This window comes from Oncorhynchus gorbuscha, linkage group LG01 (genome assembly GCF_021184085.1).
Source record: "Oncorhynchus gorbuscha isolate QuinsamMale2020 ecotype Even-year linkage group LG01, OgorEven_v1.0, whole genome shotgun sequence".
Taxonomy (NCBI): Eukaryota; Metazoa; Chordata; class Actinopteri; order Salmoniformes; family Salmonidae; genus Oncorhynchus; species Oncorhynchus gorbuscha.
Window position 1 is genome coordinate 4,143,425 of NC_060173.1, and position 26,744 is coordinate 4,170,168.

Here is a 26,744-nt window from a genome sequence, read left to right on the forward strand (position 1 = left end):
GGGGTTATGCTGTAGAGAATATGCTGTAGGGAATATGCTGTAGATCAGGGGTTATGCTGTAGGGAATATGCTGTAGATCAGTGGTTATGCTATAGATCAGGGGTTATGCTGTAGGGAATATGCTGTAGGGAATATGCTGTAGATCAGGGGTTATGCTGTAGGGAATATGCTGTAGATCAGGGGTTATGCTGTAGGGAATATGCTGTAGGGAATATGCTGTAGATCAGGGGTTATGCTGTAGGGAATATGCTGTAGATCAGGGGTTATGCTGTAGGGAATATGCTGTAGATCAGGGGTTATGCTGTAGATCAGGGGTTATGCTGTAGGGAATATGCTGTAGATCAGGGGTTATGCTGTAGATCAGGGGTTATGCTGTAGGGAATATGCTGTAGATCAGGGGTTATGCTGTAGGGAATATGCTGTAGGGAATATGCTGTAGATCAGGGGTTATGCTGTAGGGAATATGCTGTAGGGAATATGCTGTAGATCAGGGGTTATGCTGTAGGGAATATGCTGTAGATCAGTGGTTATGCTATAGATCAGGGGTTATGCTGTAGGGAATATGCTGTAGGGAATATGCTGTAGATCAGGGGTTATGCTGTAGGGAATATGCTGTAGATCAGGGGTTATGCTGTAGGGAATATGCTGTAGGGAATATGCTGTAGATCAGGGGTTATGCTGTAGGGAATATGCTGTAGATCAGGGGTTATGCTGTAGGGAATATGCTGTAGATCAGGGGTTATGCTGTAGATCAGGGGTTATGCTGTAGGGAATATGCTGTAGATCAGGGGTTATGCTGTAGATCAGGGGTTATGCTGTAGGGAATATGCTGTAGATCAGGGGTTATGCTGTAGGGAATATGCTGTAGGGAATATGCTGTAGATCAGGGGTTATGCTGTAGGGAATATGCTGTAGATCAGTGGTTATGCTATAGATCAGGGGTTATGCTGTAGGGAATATGCTGTAGGGAATATGCTGTAGATCAGTGGTTATGCTATAGATCAGGGGTTATGCTGTAGGGAATATGCTGTAGGGAATATGCTGTAGATCAGGGGTTATGCTGTAGGGAATATGCTGTAGATCAGGGGTTATGCTGTAGGGAATATGCTGTAGGGAATATGCTGTAGATCAGGGGTTATGCTGTAGGGAATATGCTGTAGGGAATATGCTGTAGATCAGGGGTTATGCTGTAGGGAATATGCTGTAGGGAATATGCTGTAGATCAGTGGTTATGCTATAGATCAGGGGTTATGCTGTAGGGAATATGCTATAGATCAGGGGTTATGCTGTAGGGAATATGCTGTAGGGAATATGCTGTAGATCAGGGGTTATGCTGTAGGGAATATGCTGTAGATCAGTGGTTATGCTATAGATCAGGGGTTATGCTGTAGGGAATATGCTGTAGATCAGGGGTTATGCTGTAGATCAGGGGTTATGCTGTTGGGAATATGCTATAGATCAGGGGTTATGCTGTAGGGAATATGCTGTAGATCAGGGGTTATGCTGTAGGGAATATGCTATAGATCAGAGGTTATGCTGTAGGGAATATGCTGTAGATCAGGGGTTATACTGTAGATCAGGGGTTATGCTGTAGGGAATATGCTGTAGGGAATATGCTGTAGATCAGGGGTTATGCTGTAGGGAATATGCTGTAGATCAGGGGTTATGCTGTAGGGAATATGCTTGCTGTAGGGAATATGCTTGCTGTAGGGAATATGCTTGCTGTAGGGAATATGCTTGCTGTAGGGAATATGCTTGCTGTAGGGAATATGCTTGCTGTAGGGAATATGCTATAGAGAATATGCTGTAGGGAATATGCTGTAGGGAATATGCTGTAGGGAATATGCTGTAGGGAATATGCTGTAGAGAATATGCTGTAGACCAGGGGTTTCCAAACATTTTTGCCCACGACCTCATTTGTGACCCTCACCCATGTGAACAAAAATTATGTAATCAACAGCCAATGTTGACTTTTTTTTTAAGGGCTGTGGCTGTCATTGAAAAACATTAACAGTATTTCTGATTGTCTTCTCTACAAATGGACATTAACTGCTGTGAGTATCCCTCACAGCTAACGTCCATTTGGAGAGCAAAGGTTGGGGAGTTTCTGAGTCAGAGTTTCCTCTTGATTGCTAGAAATGGAATACATTCTTTGTTTAACAGTGTTATCTGACAAAGGTATTGCTGTTAGTTTCTGTTCCTCTGCCTCCCCAGTCATTGTTTTCACCATAGCTAGCTAGTCATTCACCATGGGAATGATTCAATAGTGTGTAGCTAGTCATTCACCATGGGAATGATTCAATAGTGTGTAGCTAGTCATTCACCATGGGAATGATTCAATAGTGTGTAGCTAGTCATTCACCATGGGAATGATTCAATAGTGTGTAGCTAGTCATTCAGCATGGGAATGATTCAATAGTGTGTAGCTAGTCATTCAGCATGGGAATGATTCAATAGTGTGTAGCTAGTCATTCACCATGGGGAATGATTCAATAGTGTGTAGCTAGTCATTCACCATGGGAAAGATTCAATAGTGTGTAGTTTCATAGTGTAGCTAGTCATTCACCATGGGGAATGATTCAATAGTGTGTAGCTAGTCATTCACCATGGGAATGATTCAATAGTGTGTAGTTTCATAGTGTAGCTAGTCATTATAATATAATAATAATAATAATATATGCCATTTAGCAGACGCTTTTATCCAAAGCGACTTAATGATTCAATAGTGTGTAGTTTCATAGTGTAGCTAGTCATTCACCATGGGAATGATTCAATAGTGTGTAGCTAGTCATTCACCATGGGAATGATTCAATAGTGTGTAGCTAGTCATTCACCATGGGAATGATTCAATAGTGTGTAGCTAGTCATTCAGCATGGGAATGATTCAATAGTGTGTAGCTAGTCATTCACCATGGGAATGATTCAATAGTGTGTAGTTTGATAGTGTAGCTAGTAATTCACCATGGGGAATGATTCAATAGTGTGTAGTTTGATAGTGTAGCTAGTCATTCACCATGGGAATGATTCAATAGTGTGTAGCTAGTCATTCACCATGGGAATGATTCAATAGTGTGTAGTTTGATAGTGTAGCTAGTAATTCACCATGGGGAATGATTCAATAGTGTGTAGTTTGATAGTGTAGCTAGTCATTCACCATGGGAATGATTCAATAGTGTGTAGCTAGTCATTCACCATGGGAATGATTCAATAGTGTGTAGTTTGATAGTGTAGCTAGTCATTCACCATGGGAATGATTCAATAGTGTGTAGCTAGTCATTCACCATGGGAATGATTCAATAGTGTGTAGCTAGTCATTCACCATGGGAATGATTCAATAGTGTGTAGCTAGTCATTCACCATGGGAATGATTCAATAGTGTGTAGCTAGTCATTCACCATGGGAGTGATTCAATAGTGTGTAGTTTGATAGTGTAGCTAGCCATTCACCATGGGAATGATTCAATAGTGTGTAGTTTGATATTGTAGCTAGTCAATAGTGTGTAGTTTGATAGTGTAGCTAGTCAATAGTGTGTAGTTTGATAGTGTAGCTAGTCATTCACCATAGGGAACGATTCAAGTGCAACAGTGTGGCCGTTAAATGTAATCTTTTAAATTGGAATCATTTTCATTTAGATGTTTTAAGTAAACCACATTTACATTCTTTTGAGATAGAAAGAAGATATTATAATATGTTTTTTGGTGTTTATATGTGTATCTTTTGGGGGCGGGGGGTTGCAAATTCTCCCACGACCCCCATTTTCATAGCAGTCGCGACCCCTGGTTTGGGAACCACTGCTGTGGGGAAGATGCTGTATTTATTATTGTCAATAAGTCTGGTTGTATTTCCAGCTCATCCTGTGGACGCAGACTGGATGACCCCACAGTGACCTCAACAACAGGAACTGGAAGTAGCTTCTCTGCTGGACTCAGTCGTCTCAACATCCTAGTGGCCCAGAGGTGGGTGATTGGCTCTTTCTCACGTCTTTCATTGATCTAAAAGAACTGACCATGTGAACGCTAAGCCTGAGGACCAGCTTCCATCATGTACAGGGCTAAGCCTGATGACCAGCTTCCATTATGTACAGGGCTAAGCCTGATGACCAGCTTCCATTATGTACAGGGCTAAGCCTGATGACCAGCTTCCATTATGTACAGGGCTAAGCCTGATGACCAGCTTCCATTATGTACAGGGCTAAGCCTGATGACCAGCTCCCATTATGTACAGGGCTAAGCCTGATGACCAGCTTCCACCAGCCTTCAGAAAGTATTCCCGCCCTTTTTTCCACATTTTGTTACACGCTGAACATAAACATAGTAATATAAATGACAGAGTGAAAAGAAGGAAGACTGTACAGAATAAAACATATTCCAAAACATGCATCCTGTTTGCAACAAGGCACTAAAGGCATTCTGCAACAACAACAAATAAGGCAACATGCATTTTTTGTCCTCAATACAAAGCTGATGTTTGGGTTAAATCCAACACAACACATTACTGAGTACAACTCTTCACATTTTCAAGCTGCATCATGTTATGGCTATGCTTGTCATCAGCAAGGACTAAGGAGTTTTTTAGGATAAAAATAAACGGAATAGTGCTAAGCACAGGCAAAATCCTAGAGGAAGACTTGGTTCAGTCTGCTTTCCAACAGTCACTGGGAGACAAATTCACCTTTAATTTTTAAAAATGATTTATTTTATTTATTACAAATTTAACTTTATTATTTTTGTTTTATACCTTTATTTAACCAGGTAGGCTAGTTGAGAACACCTTTATTTAACCAGGTAGGCTAGTTGAGAACACCTTTATTTAACCAGGTAGGCTAGTTGAGAACACCTTTATTTAACCAGGTAGGCTAGTTGAGAACACCTTTATTTAACCAGGTAGGCCAGTTGAGAACAAGTTCTCATTTACAACTGCGACCTGGCCAAGATAAAGCAAAGCAGTGTGACACAAACAACAACAACAGATTTACACATGGGATAAACAAACGTACAGTCAATAACACAATAGAAAATGTGTGTGCAAATGGAGTGAGGAGGTAAGGCAATAAATAGGCCACAGTGGCGAAGTAATTACAATTTAGCAATTAACATTGGAGTGATAGATAGATGACTTGTCATGCACAAAGTAGATGTCCTAACCGACTTGCCAAAACTATAGTTTGTTAACAAGAAATTTGTGGAGTGGTTGAAAAATGAGTTTTAATGACTCCAACCTAAGTGTATGTAAATATATGTTGTCCATGTATTCTAAGTCAGAACCGTCCAGAGTAGTGATGCTGGACGGGCGGGCGGGTGCGGGCAGCGATCTGTTGAAAAGCATGCATTTAGTTTTACTAGTGTTTTAAGAGCAGTTGGAGGCCAAGGAAGGAGAGCTGTAATGGCATTGAAGCTCGTCTGGAGGTTAGTTAACACATTTTACGATGTCTGTGGAACTTGTTCAGTTTGTCTCAGTTGTTGAAATATTTACACACGTTAAGTTTGCTAAAAATGAACGCAGTTGACAGTGAGAGGAGGTTTCTTTTTTTGCTGAGTTATATATTTATTTATTTTTAAAAAATCTTCTAAAAAAAAAAGACAATTAACCATTTTAAATTCAAGCTGTAACACAACAAAATGTGTTCAAATTCAAGGAGTGTGAAAACTCTCTGAAGACTCTGTATACTTCACCTCAAGTCTTTTCCAATTGGTGCTGATGAAGGGAAGTAAGGACGAGGACAGGGGAGGACAGGGGAGGAGAGGAGAGGGGAGGAGGAGACGACAGGTAAGGACAGGGGAGGAGAGGAGAGGGAGGGGGGAGGGGAGAGGGGAGGACAGGGGAGGAGAGGGGAGGACAGGGGAGGACAGGGGGGAGGAGAGGGGAGGAGAGGGGAGGAGAGGAGGAGACGACAGGTAAGGACAGGGGAGGAGAGGGGAGGACAGGGGAGGACAGGGGAGGACAGGGGAGGACAGGGGAGGAGAGGGGGAGGGAGAGGAGGGGGAGGAGAGAGGAGGGGAGGAGAGGAGAGGAGAGGGGAGGGGAGGGGAGGGGAGGGAGGGGGAGGGGAGGGGGGAGGGGAGGGGAGGGGAGGAGAGGAGAGGACAGGGGAGGACAGGGGAGGAGAGGAGAGGGGAGGAGGAGACGACAGGTAAGGACAGGGGAGGAGAGGGAGGGCACAGGGGGGAGGAGGAGGGGAAGAGGAGGAGAGGACAGGGGAGGAGAGGGAGGGGGCACAGGGGAAGAGGAGGAGGAGGAGGGGAAGGTGACAGGGGAGGAGGACAGGGGGAGGAGAGGGAGGGCACAGAGGAGTAGGAGGTGGAGGACAGGCAAGGAGACAGGCAAAGGGGTGGAGACTTTTGTAGTGTCTGTTTAAAAACGTATCAAAACCATTTATCTGCCATTCAACCTTAAGCCCTTTATCTCCCTCAGACTGGCTCAGGAGCAGGCAGAGAAGAAGAAGGAGCAGTGTTCTGTCACCTCCAACTCTGTCACCACGACGACCGGCGGTGACTTGGAGACAAAGCAGAGGCGCAAGTGAGTCTGTTTGCCATGACGACAGCGATACAGAGGCAGTCTGTTTAATGGATGTTTGACCTCTTAACCACTGGCGTGCTGGGAGTGTTTGCCTGCAGTTTTAGTTGAGTGTTGGTGAATGGTTTACAGTTGAGGTCATCTGCAGTGCCAATGTCTGGTGTAACAGTGAGACTGCCAACTCTGGACCATGCATGGTCACCTGTAATGGGGGTTCAAATCGCTGATCTGCAAGTTTTCAATTTTGTCCATTTCTGTTTCCCACTTACCTTTCTGTCTGTCTGAATAAAACCCTCTTACCTTTCTGTCTGAATAATTAAAATCCTCTTACCTTTCTGTCTGAATAACTAAAACCCTCTTACCTATCTGTCTGAATAACTAAAACCCTCTTACCTTTCTATCTGTCTGAATAAAACCCTCTTGCCTTTCTGTCTGAATAACTAAAACCCTCTTACCTTTCTATCTGTCTGAATAAAACCCTCTTACCTTTCTGTCTGAATAATTAAAATCCTCTTACCTTTCTGTCTGAATAACTAAAACCCTCTTACCTATCTGTCTGAATAACTAAAACCCTCTTACCTTTCTATCTGTCTGAATAAAACCCTCTTACCTTTCTGTCTGAATAATTAAAATCCTCTTACCTTTCTGTCTGAATAATTAAAATCCTCTTACCTTTCTGTCTGAATAATTAAAATCCTCTTACCTTTCTGTCTGAATAACTAAAACCCTCTTACCTTTCTGTCTAAATAAAACCCTCTTACCTTTCTGTCTGAATAACTAAAACCCTCTTACCTTTCTAACTGAATAACTAAAACCCTCTTACCTTTCTGTCTGAATAACTAAAACCCTCTTACCTTTCTGTCTGAATAAAACCCTCTTACCTTTCTGTCTGAATAAAACCCTCTTACCTTTCTGTCTAAATAAAACCCTCTTACCTTTCTGTCTGAATAACTAAAACCCTCTTACCTTTCTATCTGAATAACTAAAACCCCTTACCTTTCTGTCTAAATAAAACCCTCTTGCCTTTCTGTCTGAATAACTAAAACCCTCTTACCTTTCTATCTGTCTGAATAACTAAAACCCTCTTACCTTTCTATCTGTCTAAATAAAACCCTCTTACCTTTCTGTCTACATAAAACCCTCTTACCTTTCTGTCTGAATAACTAAAACCCTTTTTACCTTTCTGTCTGAATAACTAAAACCCTCTTACCTTTCTGTCTAAATAAAACCCTCTTACCTTTCTGTCTAAATAAAACCCTCTTACCTTTCTGTCTGAATAACTAAAACCCTCTTACTTTTCTGTCTGAATAACTAAAACCCTCTTACCTTTCTGTCTGAATAACTAAAACCCCCTTACCTTCCTGTCTGAATAAATATAGATTTATAAATGTAGATTAATGTAGTTATATATTTATAAATATTGTCATATATTTATTAATTTAGTTAAGTGTAGATGAATGTAGTCCTTATTATAAATGTTTGTTATATATTTATAAATGTAGTTAAATGTAAGATGAATGTCTTTACATAATTATAGTGTAGTTAAATGTAGATGAATGTAGTCATAGATTTATAAATGTAGTTAAATGTAGTTATGTTCTGTGTTCCCCTCAGCTCCTATCTGTAGTCATAGATTTATAAATGTAGATGCATGTAGTTATGTTCACACATAGGGATCAGATGGGAGATGTCTAAATGGTGTGGTGTGTTATGGGTAATGTTCTGTGTTCCCCGGTCCAGATCCTACTTGACCCCGGTTCGTGATGAGGAGGCGGAGGCTCAGAGGAAGGCTCGATCCAGACACGCCAGACAGTCACGACGATCCACTCAGGTAGGCCCACCTGCCGAGACATTTACATTTAAGGCTCGCCAGACAGATAGATAGATTTATTATTATTTCACCTTTATTTAACCAGGTAGACCAGTTGAGAACACCTTTATTTAACCAGGTAGGCTAGTTGAGAACACCTTTATTTAACCAGGTAGGCCAGTTGAGAACACCTTTATTTAACCAGGTAGGCCAGTTGAGAACACCTTTATTTAACCAGGTAGGCTAGTTGAGAACACCTTTATTTAACCAGGTAGGCCAGTTGAGAACACCTTTATTTAACCAGGTAGGCCAGTTGAGAACACCTTTATTTAACCAGGTAGGCCAGTTGAGAACACCTTTATTTAACCAGGTAGGCTAGTTGAGAACACCTTTATTTAACCAGGTAGGCCAGTTGAGAACACCTTTATTTAACCAGGTAGGCCAGTTGAGAACACCTTTATTTAACCAGGTAGGCCAGTTGAGAACACCTTTATTTAACCAGGTAGGCCAGTTGAGAACACCTTTATTTAACCAGGTAGGCCAGTTGAGAACACCTTTATTTAACCAGGTAGGCCAGTTGAGAACACCTTTATTTAACCAGGTAGGCCAGTTGAGAACACCTTTATTTAAACCAGGTAGGCCAGTTGAGAACACCTTTATTAAACCAGGTAGGCCAGTTGAGAACACCTTTATTTAACCAGGTAGGCCAGTTGAGAACACCTTTATTTAACCAGGTAGGCCAGTTGAGAACACCTTTATTTAACCAGGTAGGCCAGTTGAGAACACCTTTATTTAACCAGGTAGGCTAGTTGAGAACACCTTTATTTAACCAGGTAGGCCAGTTGAGAACACCTTTATTTAACCAGGTAGGCTAGTTGAGAACACCTTTATTTAACCAGGTAGGCTGGTTGAGAACACCTTTATTTAACCAGGTAGGCTGGTTGAGAACACCTTTATTTAACCAGGTAGGCCAGTTGAGAACAAGTTCTCATTTACAACTGCGACCTGGCCAAGATAAAGCGAAGCAGTGCGACAAAAACAACAACACAGAGTTACACATTATATAACCACTCCACAAATTTCTTGTTAACAAACTGTAGTTTTGGCAAGTCGGTTAGGACATCTACTTTATAATTCACTGTATCACAATTCCAGTGGGTCAGAAGTTCACATACACTAAGTTGACTGCCTTTAAACAGCTTGGAAAATTCCAGAAAATGATGTCATGGCTTTAGAAGCTTCTGATAGGCTAATTGACATCATTTGAGTCAATTGGAGGTGTACCTGTGGATGTATTTCAAGGCCTACCTTCAAACTCAGTGCCTCTTTGCTTGACATCATGGGAAAATCGAAAGAAATCAGCCAAGACCTCAGAATAGAAATAGTAGACCTCCACAAGTCTGGTTCGTCCTTGGGATCAATTTCCAAACGCCTGAAGGTACCACGTTCATCTGTACTAACAATAGTGCGCAAGTATAAACACCATGGGACCACGCAGCCGTCATACCGCTCAGCAAGGAGACTCGTTCTGTCTCCTAGAGATGAACGTACTTTGGTGCGAAAAGTGCAAATCAATCCCAGAACAACAGCAAAGGACCTTGTGAAGATGCTGGAGGAAACAGGTACAAAAGTATCTATATCCACAGTAAAATGAGTCCTATATCGACATAACCTGAAAGGCCGCTCAGCAAGGAAGAAGCCACTGCTCCAAAACTGCCATAAAAAAGCCAGACTACGGTTTGCAACTGCACATAGGGACAAAGATCGTACTTTCTGGAGAAATGTCCTCTGGAAAATGATGTAGATTTACAGAAGCAACATCTCAAGACATCAGTCAGGAAGTTAAAGCTTGGTCGCAAATGGGTCTTCCAAATGGACAATAACCCCAAGCATACTTCCAAAGTTGTGGCAAAATGACTTTAAGGACACAAAGTCAAGGTATTGGTGTGGCCATCAAAGCCCTGACCTCAATCCTGTAGAAAGTTTGTGGGCAGAGCTGAAAAAGCGTGTGCGAGCAAGGAGGCCTACAAACGTGACTCAGTTCCACCAGCTCTGTCAGGAGGAATGGGCCAAAAGTCACCAAACTTATTGTGGGAAGCTTGTGGAAGGATACCTGAAACGTTTGACCCAAGTTAAACGATTTAAAGGCAATGCTACCAAATACTAATTGAGTGTATGTAAACTTCTGACCCACTGGGAATGGGATGAAATAAATAAAAGCTGAAATAAATCATTCTCTCTACTATTATTCTGACATTTCACATTCTTAAAATAAAGTGGGGATCCTAACTGACCAAAGACAGGGAATTTTTACTTGGATTAAATGTCAGGAATTGTGAAAAACTGAGTTTAAATGTATTTGGCTAAGGTGTACGTAAACTTCAGACTTAAACTGTAAGTCAGGACGATCCACTCAGGCAGACCCACATGCCTAGACATAGACCCACATGCCTAGACATAGACCCACATGCCTAGACATAGACCCACATGCCTAGACATAGACCCACATGCCTAGACATAGACCCACATGCCCAGACATAGACCCACATGCCCAGACATAAACCCACATGCCCAGACATAAACCCACATGCCTAGACATAAACCCACATGCCTAGACATAGACCCACATGCCTAGACATAGACCCACATGCCTAGACATAGACCCACATGCCTAGACATGCCTAGACATAGACCCACATGCCTAGACATGCCTAGACATAGACCCACATGCCTAGACATGCCTAGACATAGACCCACATGCCTAGACATAGACCCACATGCCTAGACATAGACCCACATGCCTAGACATAGACCCACATGCCTAGACATAGACCCACATGCCTAGACATAGACCCACATGCCCAGACATAGACCCACATGCCTAGACATAGACCCACAAGCCCAGACATAGACCCACATGCCTAGACATAGACCCACATGCCTAGACATGCCTAGACATAGACCCACATGCCCAGACATAGACCCACATGCCTAGACATGCCTAGACATAGACCCACATGCCTAGACATGCCTAGACATAGACCCACATGCCTAGACATAGACCCACATGCCTAGACATAGACCCACATGCCTAGACATAGACCCATATGCCCAGACATAGACCCACATGCCTAGACATAGACCCACAAGCCCAGACATAGACCCACATGCCTAGACATAGACCCACATGCCTAGACATGCCTAGACATAGACCCACATGCCCAGACATAGACCCACATGCCTAGACATGCCTAGACATAGACCCACATGCCTAGACATAGACCCACATGCCTAGACATAGACCCACATGCCTAGACATAGACCCACATGCCCAGACATAGACCCACATGCCTAGACATGCCTAGACATAGACCCACATGCCTAGACATGCCTAGACATAGACCCACATGCCTAGACATGCCTAGACATAGACCCACATGCCTAGACATAGACCCACATGCCTAGACATAGACCCACATGCCTAGACATAGACCCACATGCCTAGACATAGACCCACATGCCTAGACATAGACCCACATGCCTAGACATATACCCACATGCCTAGACATAGACCCACATGCCCAGACATAGACCCACATGCCTAGACATAGACCCACAAGCCCAGACATAGACCCACATGCCTAGACATAGACCCACATGCCTAGACATGCCTAGACATAGACCCACATGCCCAGACATAGACCCACATGCCTAGACATGCCTAGACATAGACCCACATGCCTAGACATAGACCCACATGCCTAGACATAGACCCACATGCCTAGACATAGACCCACATGCCCAGACATAGACCCACATGCCTAGACATAGACCCACATGCCTAGACATAGACCCACATGCCCAGACATAGACCCACATGCCCAGACATAGACCCACATGCCCAGACATAGACCCACATGCCCAGACATAGACCCACATGCCTAGACATAGACCCACATGCCCAGACATAGACCCACATGCCCAGACATAGACCCACATGCCCAGACATAGACCCACATGCCTAGACATAGACCCACATGCCTAGACATGCCTAGACATAGACCCACATGCCTAGACATGCCTAGACATAGACCCACATGCCTAGACATAGACCCACATGCCTAGACATAGACCCACATGCCTAGACATAGACCCACATGCCTAGACATAGACCCACATGCCTAGACATAGACCCACATGCCTAGACATGCTTAGACATAGACCCACATGCCTAGACATAGACCCACATGCCTAGACATAGACCCACATGCCTAGACATGCCTAGACATAGACCCACATGCCCAGACATAGACCCACATGCCTAGACATAGACCCACATGCCTAGACATGCCTAGACATAGACCCACATGCCTAGACATAGACCCACATGCCTAGACATAGACCCACATGCCTAGACATAGACCCACATGCCTAGACATAGACCCACATGCCTAGACATAGACCCACATGCCTAGACATGCTTAGACATAGACCCACATGCCTAGACATAGACCCACATGCCTAGACATAGACCCACATGCCTAGACATGCCTAGACATAGACCCACATGCCCAGACATAGACCCACATGCCTAGACATAGACCCACATGCCTAGACATGCCTAAACATAGACCCACATGCCTAGACATAGACCCACATGCCTAGACATAGACCCACATGCCTAGACATAGACCCACATGCCTAGACATAGACCCACATGCCCAGACATAGACCCACATGCCTAGACATAGACCCACAAGCCCAGACATAGACCCACATGCCTAGACATAGACCCACATGCCTAGACATGCCTAGACATAGACCCACATGCCCAGACATAGACCCACATGCCTAGACATGCCTAGACATAGACCCACATGCCTAGACATGCCTAGACATAGACCCACATGCCTAGACATAGACCCACATGCCTAGACATAGACCCACATGCCTAGACATAGACCCACATGCCCAGACATAGACCCACATGCCTAGACATAGACCCACAAGCCCAGACATAGACCCACATGCCTAGACATAGACCCACATGCCTAGACATGCCTAGACATAGACCCACATGCCCAGACATAGACCCACATGCCTAGACATGCCTAGACATAGACCCACATGCCTAGACATAGACCCACATGCCTAGACATAGACCCACATGCCTAGACATAGACCCACATGCCCAGACATAGACCCACATGCCTAGACATGCCTAGACATAGACCCACATGCCTAGACATGCCTAGACATAGACCCACATGCCTAGACATGCCTAGACATAGACCCACATGCCTAGACATAGACCCACATGCCTAGACATAGACCCACATGCCTAGACATAGACCCACATGCCTAGACATAGACCCACATGCCTAGACATAGACCCACATGCCTAGACATATACCCACATGCCTAGACATAGACCCACATGCCCAGACATAGACCCACATGCCTAGACATAGACCCACAAGCCCAGACATAGACCCACATGCCTAGACATAGACCCACATGCCTAGACATGCCTAGACATAGACCCACATGCCCAGACATAGACCCACATGCCTAGACATGCCTAGACATAGACCCACATGCCTAGACATAGACCCACATGCCTAGACATAGACCCACATGCCTAGACATAGACCCACATGCCCAGACATAGACCCACATGCCTAGACATAGACCCACATGCCTAGACATAGACCCACATGCCCAGACATAGACCCACATGCCCAGACATAGACCCACATGCCCAGACATAGACCCACATGCCCAGACATAGACCCACATGCCTAGACATAGACCCACATGCCCAGACATAGACCCACATGCCCAGACATAGACCCACATGCCCAGACATAGACCCACATGCCTAGACATAGACCCACATGCCTAGACATGCCTAGACATAGACCCACATGCCTAGACATGCCTAGACATAGACCCACATGCCTAGACATAGACCCACATGCCTAGACATAGACCCACATGCCTAGACATAGACCCACATGCCTAGACATAGACCCACATGCCTAGACATAGACCCACATGCCTAGACATGCTTAGACATAGACCCACATGCCTAGACATAGACCCACATGCCTAGACATAGACCCACATGCCTAGACATGCCTAGACATAGACCCACATGCCCAGACATAGACCCACATGCCTAGACATAGACCCACATGCCTAGACATGCCTAGACATAGACCCACATGCCTAGACATAGACCCACATGCCTAGACATAGACCCACATGCCTAGACATAGACCCACATGCCTAGACATAGACCCACATGCCTAGACATAGACCCACATGCCTAGACATGCTTAGACATAGACCCACATGCCTAGACATAGACCCACATGCCTAGACATAGACCCACATGCCTAGACATGCCTAGACATAGACCCACATGCCCAGACATAGACCCACATGCCTAGACATAGACCCACATGCCTAGACATGCCTAAACATAGACCCACATGCCTAGACATAGACCCACATGCCTAGACATAGACCCACATGCCTAGACATAGACCCACATGCCTAGACATAGACCCACATGCCTAGACATGCCTAGACATAGACCCACATGCCCAGACATAGACCCACATGCCCAGACATAGACCCACATGCCCAGACATAGACCCACATGCCTAGACATAGACCCACATGCCTAGACATGCCCAGACATAGACCCACATGCCCAGACATAGACCCACATGCCTAGACATAGACCCACATGCCCAGACATAGACCCACATGCCCAGACATAGACCCACATGCCTAGACATAGACCCACATGCCTAGACATAGACCCACATGCCTAGACAGACCCACATGCCTAGACACAGACCCACATGCCTAGACATAGACCCACATGCCTAGACATAGACCCACATGCCTAGACTGACCAACATGCCTAGACATGCAGACATAGACCCACATGCCTAGACATAGACCAACATGCCTAGACATATACAGTTAACCACATTTAACTCGCCAGACAGTCAGGGCCATCCATTCAGGTCAAAGCTGTTCAGTGGATGTATATTGTAGATCCACGTTGAGCCAACTGACATTCCAATTCCTACTGTAATCGTACAACTGACATTCCAATTCCTACTGTAGTGGTACAACTGACATTCCAATTCCTACTGTAATCGTACAACTGACATTCCAATTCCTACTGTAGTGGTACAACTGACATTCCAATTCCTACTGTAATCGTACAACTGACATTCCAATTCCTACTGTAATCGTACAACTGACATTCCAATTCCTACTGTAATCGTACAACTGACATTCCAATTCCTACTGTAATCGTACAACTGACATTCCAATTCCTACTGTAATTGTACAACTGACATTCCAATTCCTACTGTAATCGTACAACTGACATTCCAATTCCTACTGTAATTGTACAACTGACATTCCAATTCCTACTGTAATCGTACAACTGACATTCCAATTCCTACTGTAATTGTACAACTGACATTCCAATTCCTACTGTAATCGTACAACTGACATTCCAATTCCTACTGTAATCATACAACTGAATTGAAATGTAATTGACTCTGGGTTGCTTTAGTTGGTGAAGTAGATCAGACCCCGCTGCTTAATAATCATTGTTTATACTGTTCAGTAATTATGACACGTTGATCTGACATAATAAGAGGAATGGACTACATGGAATGGATTACAACACATTTACTGTAATCTGTTACTTTACCAGCATAAATATTGTAATCGGATTACAGATGCTTTTGATAAACTAGATGATTATTTCTGAAAGAGGAAACTTTTTTTTTTGACACCTCTCTGTTTTCTCAATGACATTCAAATCAGCATTGTGATGTCAGAGACCACTGTGATGTCAGAGACCACTGTGATGTCAGAGACCACTGTGATGTCAGAGACCACTGTGATATCAGAGACCACTGTGACCAATGGCGTGACTGCTGTCGGCATCCATAGATTAGCAGTGGCGTAGTCTACGAGCGATAAGGATATCACTTATTATTGATGTGAATCACACTGCTGCTCTCTCATTTAGCTGTTTCATGTCTTACGAATGGAGGTTGCTGTGTATTTTAACCCAATATAGATTGAATTGAAGAAGTGTAGGCTGCCTGTCAATCATTGTGCTCCATACTACATTTACATTTAAGTCATTTAGCAGACGCTCTTATCCAGAGCGACTTACAAATTGGTGCATTCACCTTATGACATCCAGTGGAACAACCACTTTACAATAGTGCATCTAAATATTTTAAGGGGGGGGGTGAGAAGGATTACTTTATCCTATCCTAGGTATTCCTTAAAGAGGTGGGGTTTCAGGTGTCTCCGGAAGGTGGTGATTGACTCCGCTGTCCTGGCGTCGTGAGGGAGTTTGTTCCACCATTGGGGAGCCAATACTGTCAACAACGAAGACCAGGAAGTGAGGCTTTTATGGCTCAATCAAATTCATGCTGAATAGATAAAAGATCCATAGGCCTAATGGACAAATGATCAAACTCACACACTTTTTATAGACTTAAAGGGGCAATCTGTAGTTTCTACATCCATTTTTGGACTTATAAATGAATGATATACATATATACCCATTGATTCTGGAAGTATTTCACTTTAAGATGCCTAATGAGTTTAGTTCAACTGTTATGAGAATCCAAAATAGAAAACAGTTTTTCAACCAATGTTTGTAAACATTGTATATGTAAACAGACATTGTATAGCCTCATAACATGGTTAAAATGGCCGTAGTTATGTCAGTTCATCTGAGAGCGGCTCCATTTCTCCCTCCGCTTTATTGTTTCAACTGTGGCTTCACCCTTTAAACAGCTTAAAGGGTAGCCAGGCGGCAGGGTAGCCTAGTGGTTAGAAGAGGCGGCAGGGTAGCCTAGTGGTTAGAGTGTAGAGGCGGCAGGGTAGCCTAGTGGTTAGAGTGTAGAGGCGGCAGGGTAGCCTAGTGGTTAGAGTGTAGAGGCGGCAGGGTAGCCTAGTGGTTAGAGTGTAGAGGCGGCAGGGTAGCCTGGTGGTTAGAGTGTAGAGGCGGCAGGGTAGCCTAGTGGTTAGAGTGTAGAGGCGGCAGGGTAGCCTAGTGGTTAGAGTGGAGGGGGCGGCGGGGTAGCCTAGTGGTTAGACTGTAGAGGCGGCAGGGTAGCCTAGTGGTTAGAGTGTAGAGGCGGCAGGGTAGCCTAGTGGTTAGAGTGGAGGGCGGCGGGGTAGCCTAGTGGTTAGACTGTAGAGGCGGCAGGGTAGCCTAGTGGTTAGAGTGTAGAGGTGGCAGGGTAGCCTAGTGGTTAGAGTGTAGAGGTGGCAGGGTAGCCTAGTGGTTAGAGTGTAGAGGCGGCAGGGGCTAGTGGTTAGAGTGTAGGCGGCAGGGTAGCCTAGTGGTTAGAGTGTAGAGGCGGCAGGGTAGCCTAGTGGTTAGAGTGTAGAGGCCGGGGTAGCCTAGTGGTTAGAGTGTAGAGGCGGCAGGGTAGCCTAGTGGTTAGAGTGTAGGCGGCAGGGTAGCCTAGTGGTTAGAGTGTAGAGGCGGCAGGGTAGCCTAGTGGTTAGAGTGTAGAGGCGGCAGGGTAGCCTAGTGGTTAGAGTGTAGAGGCGGCAGGGTAGCCTAGTGGTTAGAGTGTAGAGGCGGCAGGGTAGCCTAGTGGTTAGAGTGTAGAGGCGGCAGGGTAGCCTAGTGGTTAGAGTGTAGAGGCGGCAGGGTAGCCTAGTGGTTAGAGTGTAGAGGCGGCAGGGTAGCCTAGTGGTTAGAGTGTAGGGCGGCAGGGTAGCCTAGTGGTTAGAGTGTAGAGGCGGCAGGGTAGCCTAGTGGTTAGAGTGTAGAGGCGGCAGGGTAGCCTAGTGGTTAGAGTGTAGAGGCGGCAGGGTAGCCTAGTGGTTAGAGTGTAGAGGCGGCAGGGTAGCCTAGTGGTTTAGGGAGTGGTTAGAGGTAGGCAGGGTAGCCTAGTGGTTAGTTAGCCTAGTGGTTAGAGTGTAGAGGCGGCAGGGTAGCCTAGTGGTTAGAGTGTAGAGGTGGCAGGGTAGCCTAGTGGTTAGAGTGTAGAGGCGGCTGGGTAGCCTAGTGGTTAGAGTGGAGGGGCGGCAGGGTAGCCTAGTGGTTAGAGTGTAGAGGCGGCAGGGTAGCCTAGTGGTTAGAGTGTAGAGGCGGCAGGGTAGCCTAGTGGTTAGAGTGTAGAGGTGGCAGGGTAGCCTAGTGGTTAGAGGTAGAGGCGGCAGGGTAGCCTAGTGGTTAGAGTGTAGAGGTGGTAGGGTAGCCTAGTGGTTAGAGTGTAGAGGTGGCATGTAGCCTAGTGGTTAGAGTGTAGAGGCGGCAGGGTAGCCTAGTGGTTAGAGTGTAGAGGCGGCAGGGTAGCCTAGTGGTTAGGTTAGGTGGCAGGGTAGCCTAGTGGTTAGAGTGTAGAGGGTAGCCTAGTGGTTAGAGTGTAGAGGCGGCAGGGTAGCCTAGTGGTTAGAGTGTAGAGGCGGCAGGGTAGCCTAGTGGTTAGAGTGTAGAGGCGGCAGGGTAGCCTAGTGGTTAGAGTGTAGAGGCGGCAGGGTAGCCTAGTGGTTAGAGTGTAGAGGCGGCGGGGTAGCCTAGTGGTTAGAGTGTAGAGGCGGCGGGGTAGCCTAGTGGTTAGAGTGTAGAGGCGGCAGGGTAGCCTAGTGGTTAGAGTGTAGAGGCGGCAGGGTAGCCTAGTGGTTAGAGTGTAGAGGCGGCAGGGTAGCCTAGTGGTTAGAGTGTAGAGGCGGCAGGGTAGCCTAGTGGTTAGAGGTAGAGGCGGCAGGGTAGCCTAGTGGTTAGAGTGGAGGGCGGCAGGGTAGCCTAGTGGTTAGAGTGTAGAGGCGGCAGGGTAGCCTAGTGGTTAGAGTGTAGAGGCGGCAGGGTAGCCTAGTGGTTAGAGTGTAGAGGCGGCAGGGTAGCCTAGTGGTTAGAGTGTAGAGGCGGCAGGGTAGCCTAGTGGTTAGAGTGGAGGGGCGGCAGGGTAGCCTAGTGGTTAGAGTGTAGAGGCGGCAGGGTAGCCTAGTGGTTAGAGTGTAGAGGCGGCAGGGTAGCCTAGTGGTTAGAGTGTAGAGGTGGCAGGGTAGCCTAGTGGTTAGAGTGTAGAGGCGGCAGGGTAGCCTAGTGGTTAGAGTGTAGAGGCGGCAGGGTAGCCTAGTGGTTAGAGTGTAGAGGCGGCAGGGTAGCCTAGTGGTTAGAGTGGAGGGGCGGCGGGTAGCCTAGTGGTTAGAGTGTAGAGGTGGCAGGGTAGCCTAGTGGTTAGAGTGTAGAGGTGGCAGGGTAGCCTAGTGGTTAGAGTGTAGAGGCGGCAGGGTAGCCTAGTGGTTAGAGTGTAGAGGCGGCAGGGTAGCCTAGTGGTTAGAGTGGAGGGGCGGCAGGGTAGCCTAGTGGTTAGAGTGTAGAAGCGGCAGGGTAGCCTAGTGGTTAGAGTGTAGAGGTGGCAGGGTAGCCTAGTGGTTAGAGTGTAGAGGCGGCAGGGTAGCCTAGTGGTTAGAGTGTAGAGGCGGCAGGGTAGCCTAGTGGTTAGTGGTAGCCTAGTGGTTAGAGTGTAGAGGCGGCAGGGTAGCCTAGTGGTTAGAGTGTAGAGGCGGCAGGGTAGCCTAGTGGTTAGAGTGTAGAGGCGGCAGGGTAGCCTAGTGGTTAGAGTGTAGAGGCGGCAGGGTAGCCTAGTGGTTAGAGGTAGAGGCGGCAGGGTAGCCTAGTGGTTAGAGTGTAGAGGCGGCAGGGTAGCCTAGTGGTTAGAGTGTAGAGGCGGCAGGGTAGCCTAGTGGTTAGAGTGTAGAGGCGGCAGGGTAGCCTAGTGGTTAGAGTGTAGAGGCGGCAGGGTAGCCTAGTGGTTAGAGTGTAGAGGCGGCAGGGTAGCCTAGTGGTTAGAGTGTAGAGGCGGCAGGGTAGCCTAGTGGTTAGAGTGTAGAGGCGGCAGGGTAGCCTAGTGGTTAGAGTGTAGAGGCGGCAGGGTAGCCTAGTGGTTAGAGTGGAGGGGCGGCAGGGTAGCCTAGTGGTTAGAGTGTAGAGGCGGCAGGGTAGCCTAGTGGTTAGAGTGTAGAGGCGGCAGGGTAGCCTAGTGGTTAGAGTGTAGAGGCGGCAGGGTAGCCTAGTGGTTAGAGTGTAGAGGCGGCAGGGTAGCCTAGTGGTTAGAGTGTAGAGGTGGCAGGGTAGCCTAGTGGTTAGAGTGTAGAGGCGGCAGGGTAGCCTAGTGGTTAGAGTGTAGAGGCGGCAGGGTAGCCTAGTGGTTAGAGTGTAGAGGCGGCAGGGTAGCCTAGTGGTTAGAGTGTAGAGGCGGCAGGGTAGCCTAGTGGTTAGAGTGTAGAGGCGGCAGGGTAGCCTAGTGGTTAGAGTGTAGAGGCGGCAGGGTAGCCTAGTGGTTAGAGTGTAGAGGCGGCAGGGTAGCCTAGTGGTTAGAGTGTAGAGGCGGCAGGGTAGCCTAGTGGTTAGTGGTTAGAGTGTAGAGGCGGCAGGTAGAATAATATATGCCATTTAGCAGACGCTTTTATCCAAAGCGACTTACAGTCATGTGTGCATACATTCTACGTATGGGTGGTCCCGGGGATCGAACCCACTACCCTGGCGTTACAAGCGCCATGCTCTACCAACTGAGCTACAGAAGGACCAGAATAGTGGTTAGAGTGTAGAGGCGCCAGGGTAGCCTGGTGGTTAGAGTGTAGAGGCGGCAGGGTAGCCTGGTGGTTACAGTGTAGAGGCGGCAGGTAGAATAGTGGGTAGAGTGGAGGGGCGGCAGGTAGCCTAGTGGTTAGAGTGTAGGGGCGGCAGGAAGCCTAGTGGTTAGAGTGGAGGGGCGGCAGGGTAGCCTAGTGGTTAGAGTGGAGGGGCGGCAGGGTAGCCTAGTGGTTAGAGTGGAGGGGCGGCAGGTAGCCTAGTGGTTAGAGTGGAGGGGCGGCAGGAAGCCTAGTGGTTAGAGTGTAGAGGCGGCAGGAAGCCTAGTGTTTAGAGTGTAGAGGAGGCGGGGTAGCCTAGTGGTTACAGTGGAGGGGCGGCGGGGTAGCCTAGTGGTTACAGTGGAGGGGCGGCGGGGTAGCCTAGTGGTTAGAGTGGAGGGGCGGCGGGGTAGCCTAGTGGTTAGAGTGTAGAGGCGGCGGGGCAGCCTAGTGGCTAGAGTGTAGAGGCGGCGGGGTAGCCTAGTGGCTAGAGTGTAGAGGCGGCGGGGTAGCCTAGTGGCTAGAGTGTAGAGGCGGCGGGGCAGCCCAGTGGCTAGAGTGTAGGGCGGCGGGGTAGCCCAGTGGCTAGAGTGTAGGGCGGCGGGGTAGCCCAGTGGCTAGAGTGTAGGGGCGGCGGGGTAGCCCAGTGGCTAGAGTGTAGGGGCGGCGGGGTAGCCCAGTGGCTAGAGTGTAGGGGCGGCGGGGTAGCCCAGTGGTTTGGATGGAGGGGCGGCGGGGTAGCCTAGTGGTTAGAGCGTTGGACTAGTAACCGAAAGGTTGCAAGTTCAAATCCCCGAGCTGACAAGGTACAAAATCTGTCGTTCTGCCCCTGAACAGGCAGTTCAGCACTGTTCCTAGGCCGTCATTGAAAATAAGAATTCGTTCTTAACTGACTTGCCTAGTAAAATTAAGGTAAAATAAAAAATAAATAAAAATTATAGAGATGCCAACAAAACACGCAAACAGGACTATTGAAAATAAGAATTTGTTTTTAACTGACTTGTTCAATAAAGATTACATTTAAACGTTTTAAATGATCAAAAAGTTACTGATTTAACACGAGCAGCACCTTCTATCTGTTGTCCAATCAGGGCGTGACGCTCACAGACCTGCAGGAAGCTGACAAGACAATGAAGACAGCCCAGACGGACGCAGGGAGAGAGAAGACCAGGAAAGAGGAGGAGGAGGAGGCGGCCAATAAGAAGAGAGCAGAAGAGGGGGTGAGAGCAGTGTTTATATATGAGGGGGTGTACAGCATCATGCAAGTGACGTCACCCACCACGGGACCTACTGTTGGCCAGGGTTTGACAACAGGCGGCCCTCGGGGCCTAAACCGGCCCTCTGATGTTTTTTCTTGGCCTCCCCAAGGTTGTTGAAAAAATATATACAAAAATAACTTTAATTTAATTTAGGAAAATCTGTTCCTAAGTTTTCCCAGGAATAAAAGAGATGTGATCGTATCTCAATGTAATCCAGGTATGAAATTATTGTTATTTTCAAACACAATCTCTATTTTGGGGCTTAGTTGTGGTCATCCACTCAGATAAATATCGTCCCGCAGCTGAATCTAGTTGCCTACCTTGGGATTTTCTTGGTCAGTGGTATTGACGCTGCTGAGTTGTGTTTGGATGTGTATGTTGGATGTGACTGTTACACCTGTATGTTGGATGTGACTGGTACACCTGTATGTTGGATGTGACTGTTACACCTGTATGTTGGATGTGACTGGTACACCTGTATGTTGGATGTGACTGGTACACCTGTATGTTGGATGTGACTGTTACACCTGTATGTTGGATGTGACTGGTACACCTGTATGTTGGATGTGACTGGTACACCTGTATGTTGGATGTGACTGGTACACCTGTATGTTGGATGTGACTGTTACACCTGTATGTTGGATGTGACTGGTACACCTGTATGTTGGATGTGACTGGTACACCTGTATGTTGGATGTGATCTGGTACACCTGTATGTTGGATGTGACTGGTACACCTGTATGTTGGATGTGACTGGTACACCTGTATGTTGGATGTGACTGTTACACCTGTATGTTGGATGTGATCTGGTACACCTGTATGTTGGATGTGATCTGGTACACCTGTATGTTGGATGTGACTGGTACACCTGTATGTTGGATGTGACTGGTACACCTGTATATTGGATGTGACTGGTACACCTGTATGTTGGATGTGATCTGGTACACCTGTATGTTGGATGTGACTGGTACACCTGTATGTTGGATGTGACTGGTACACCTGTATGTTGGATGTGACTGTTACACCTGTATGTTGGATGTGACTGGTACACCTGTATGTTGGTGACTGTACACCTGATGTTGTGACTGGTACACCTGTATGTTGGATGTGACTGGTACACCTGTATGTTGGATGTGACTGGTACACCTGTATGTTGGATGTGATCTGGTACACCTGTATGTTGGATGTGATCTGGTACACCTGTATGTTGGATGATCTGGTACACCTGTATGTTGGATGTGATCTGGTACACCTGTATGTTGGATGTGATCTGGTACACCTGTATGTTGGATGTGATCTGGTACACCTGTATGTTGGATGTGATCTGGTACACCTGTATGTTGGATGTGACTGGTACACCTGTATGTTGGATGTGATCTGGTACACCTGTATGTTGGATGTGACTGGTACACCTGTATGTTGGATGTGATCTGGTACACCTGTATGTTGGATGTGACTGGTACACCTGTATGTTGGATGTGACTGGTACACCTGTATGTTGGATGTGACTGGTACACCTGTATGTTTGTGACTGTACACCTGTATGTTGGATGTGACTGGTACACCCTGGTACACCTGTATGTTGGATGTGACTGGTACACCTGTATGTTGGATGTGACTGGTACACCTGTATGTTGGATGTGACTGGTACACCTGTATGTTGGATGTGACTGGTACACCTGTATGTTGGATGTGACTGGTACACCTGTATGTTGGATGTGACTGGTACACCTGTATGTTGGATGTGACTGGTACACCTGTATGTTGGATGTGACTGGTACACCTGTATGTTGGATGTGACTGGTACACCTGTATGTTGGATGTGACTGGTACACCTGTATGTTGGATGTGACTGGTACACCTGTATGTTGGATGTGACTGGTACACCTGTATGTTGGATGTGACTGTTACACCTGTATGTTGGATGTGACTGTTACACCTGTATGTTGGATGTGACTGGTACACCTGTATGTTGGATGTGACTGTTACACCTGTATGTTGGATGTGATCTGGTACACCTGTATGTTGGATGTGATCTGGTACACCTGTATGTTGGATGTGACTGGTACACCTGTATGTTGTGACTGGATATTGATGACTGGTACACCTGTATGTTGGATGTGATCTGGTACACCTGTATGTTGGATGTGACTGGTACACCTGTATGTTGGATGTGACTGGTACACCTGTATGTTGGATGTGACTGTTACACCTGTATGTTGGATGTGACTGGTACACCTGTATGTTGGATGTGACTGGTACACCTGTATGTTGGATGTGATCTGGTACACCTGTATGTTGGATGTGACTGGTACACCTGTATGTTGGATGTGACTGGTACACCTGTATGTTGGATGTGATCTGGTACACCTGTATGTTGGATGTGATCTGGTACACCTGTATGTTGGATGTGATCTGGTACACCTGTATGTTGGATGTGACTGTTACACCTGTATGTTGGATGTGATCTGGTACACCTGTATGTTGATGTTGGACACCTGTATGTTGATGTGATCTGGTACACCTGTATGTTGGATGTGATCTGGTACACCTGTATGTTGGATGTGACTGGTACACCTGTATGTTGGATGTGACTGGTACACCTGTATGTTGGATGTGATCTGGTACACCTGTATGTTGGATGTGATCTGGTACACCTGTATGTTGGATGTGATCTGGTACACCTGTATGTTGGATGTGACTGGTACACCTGTATGTTGGATGTGACTGGTACACCTGTATGTTGGATGTGACTGGTACACCTGTATGTTGGATGTGACTGGTACACCTGTATGTTGGATGTGACTGGTACACCTGTATGTTGGATGTGACTGGTACACCTGTATGTTGGATGTGATCTGGTACACCTGTATGTTGGATGTGATCTGGTACACCTGTATGTTGGATGTGACTGGTACACCTGTATGTTGGACACCTGTATGTTGGATGTGACTGGTACACCTGTATGTTGGATGTGACTGGTACACCTGTATGTTGGATGTGACTGGTACACCTGTATGTTGGATGTGACTGGTACACCTGTATGTTGGATGTGACTGGTACACCTGTTATGTTGGATGTGACTGGTACACCTGTATGTTGGATGTGACTGGTACACCTGTATGTTGGATGTGACTGGTACACCTGTATGTTGGATGTGACTGGTACACCTGTATGTTGGATGTGACTGGTACACCTGTATGTTGATGTGACTGGTACACCTGTATGTTGGATGTGACTGGTACACCTGTATGTTGGATGTGACTGGTACACCTGTATGTTGGATGTGACTGGTACACCTGTATGTTGTTGGATGTGACTGGTACACCTGTATGTTGGATGTGACTGGTACACCTGTATGTTGGATGTGACTGTTACACCTGTATGTTGGATGTGACTGTTACACCTGTATGTTGGATGTGACTGGTACACCTGTATGTTGGATGTGACTGGTACACCTGTATGTTGGATGTGACTGGTACACCTGTATGTTGGATGTGACTGGTACACCTGTATGTTGGATGTGACTGGTACACCTGTATGTTGGATGTGACTGGTACACCTGTATGTTGGATGTGACTGGTACACCTGTATGTTGGATGTGACTGGTACACCTGTATGTTGGATGTGACTGGTACACCTGTAGCTCAGTTGGATGTGACTGGGGTCCCGGGACACCTGTATGTTGACTGATGTGATCTGTGCATATATTATTATTATTATATATTATCTGTGTTTATGTATTCTGTTATGATTGTAGTATTATTGTCTTCAGGAGGTAAGCTGGAGGTCCCGTATCGCCAACCTGCAGAAGTCTGACCTGCTGGGGCTGACTCAACCGGATGGTACCTCTCGCCCCCCGACCTCTAGCCAGGAGACGAGTGGAGGGGAACGTGAGAGCGACCGTATCGCCAGGGAGAGACGGAGGACCAGGAGGAGAGCTCAGAGGGCTGGAGAGGTGAGTGCATTGTAATCTGTCATAGCCATGCTTTATAACCAGGGCTTAGAACTGGTTCAGGGAACAGAACCAAAAACAGGAGGTGAAAAAAACTCAAATGTTCAAGGAACAGAAACGGAACCAGGAACGAAAGTGATCTATACTGTTACAGAACAGAACTGTTATTTTAAAAGCATGGGAACCGGTTAATTACGTTATTTTAAGTTCTGGGCATTTTTTTTGTCCCACAAAAAAACGCAACAAAGTGTCTATGCAAAACACCCCCTCTGTCACTCAGAAACTTGTTCCAGTGTCTGTGCTTGTTTAGGCTACCTGACGTTCCCCCCTCTGAACCCAGGCTACTGTAGCCCCTCCACCCTCTGAACCCAGGCTACTGTAGCCCCTCCCCCCTCTGAACCCAGGCTACTGTAGCCCCTCCACCCTCTGAACCCAGGCTACTGTAGCCCCTCCACCCTCTGAACCCAGGCTACTGTAGCCCCTCCACCCTCTGAAACCCAGGCTACTGTAGCCCCTCCCCCTCTAAATCCCAGGCTACTGTAGCCCCTCC

The 26,744-nt window shown here is 46.6% G+C and overlaps 1 protein-coding gene across 1 annotated transcript in view; it reads left to right on the forward strand.

The window, feature by feature from the left end:
• Positions 1-26,744, forward strand: part of LOC124038538 (protein phosphatase 1 regulatory subunit 12A-like) — a 63,511-nt gene that overhangs the window by 23,703 nt on the left and 13,064 nt on the right. Inside the window, 5 exon segments of the mRNA XM_046354584.1 lie at positions 3,849-3,956; positions 6,412-6,516; positions 8,254-8,344; positions 22,072-22,200; positions 26,015-26,197. Coding sequence (XP_046210540.1) covers positions 3,849-3,956; positions 6,412-6,516; positions 8,254-8,344; positions 22,072-22,200; positions 26,015-26,197 — 616 coding nt within the window.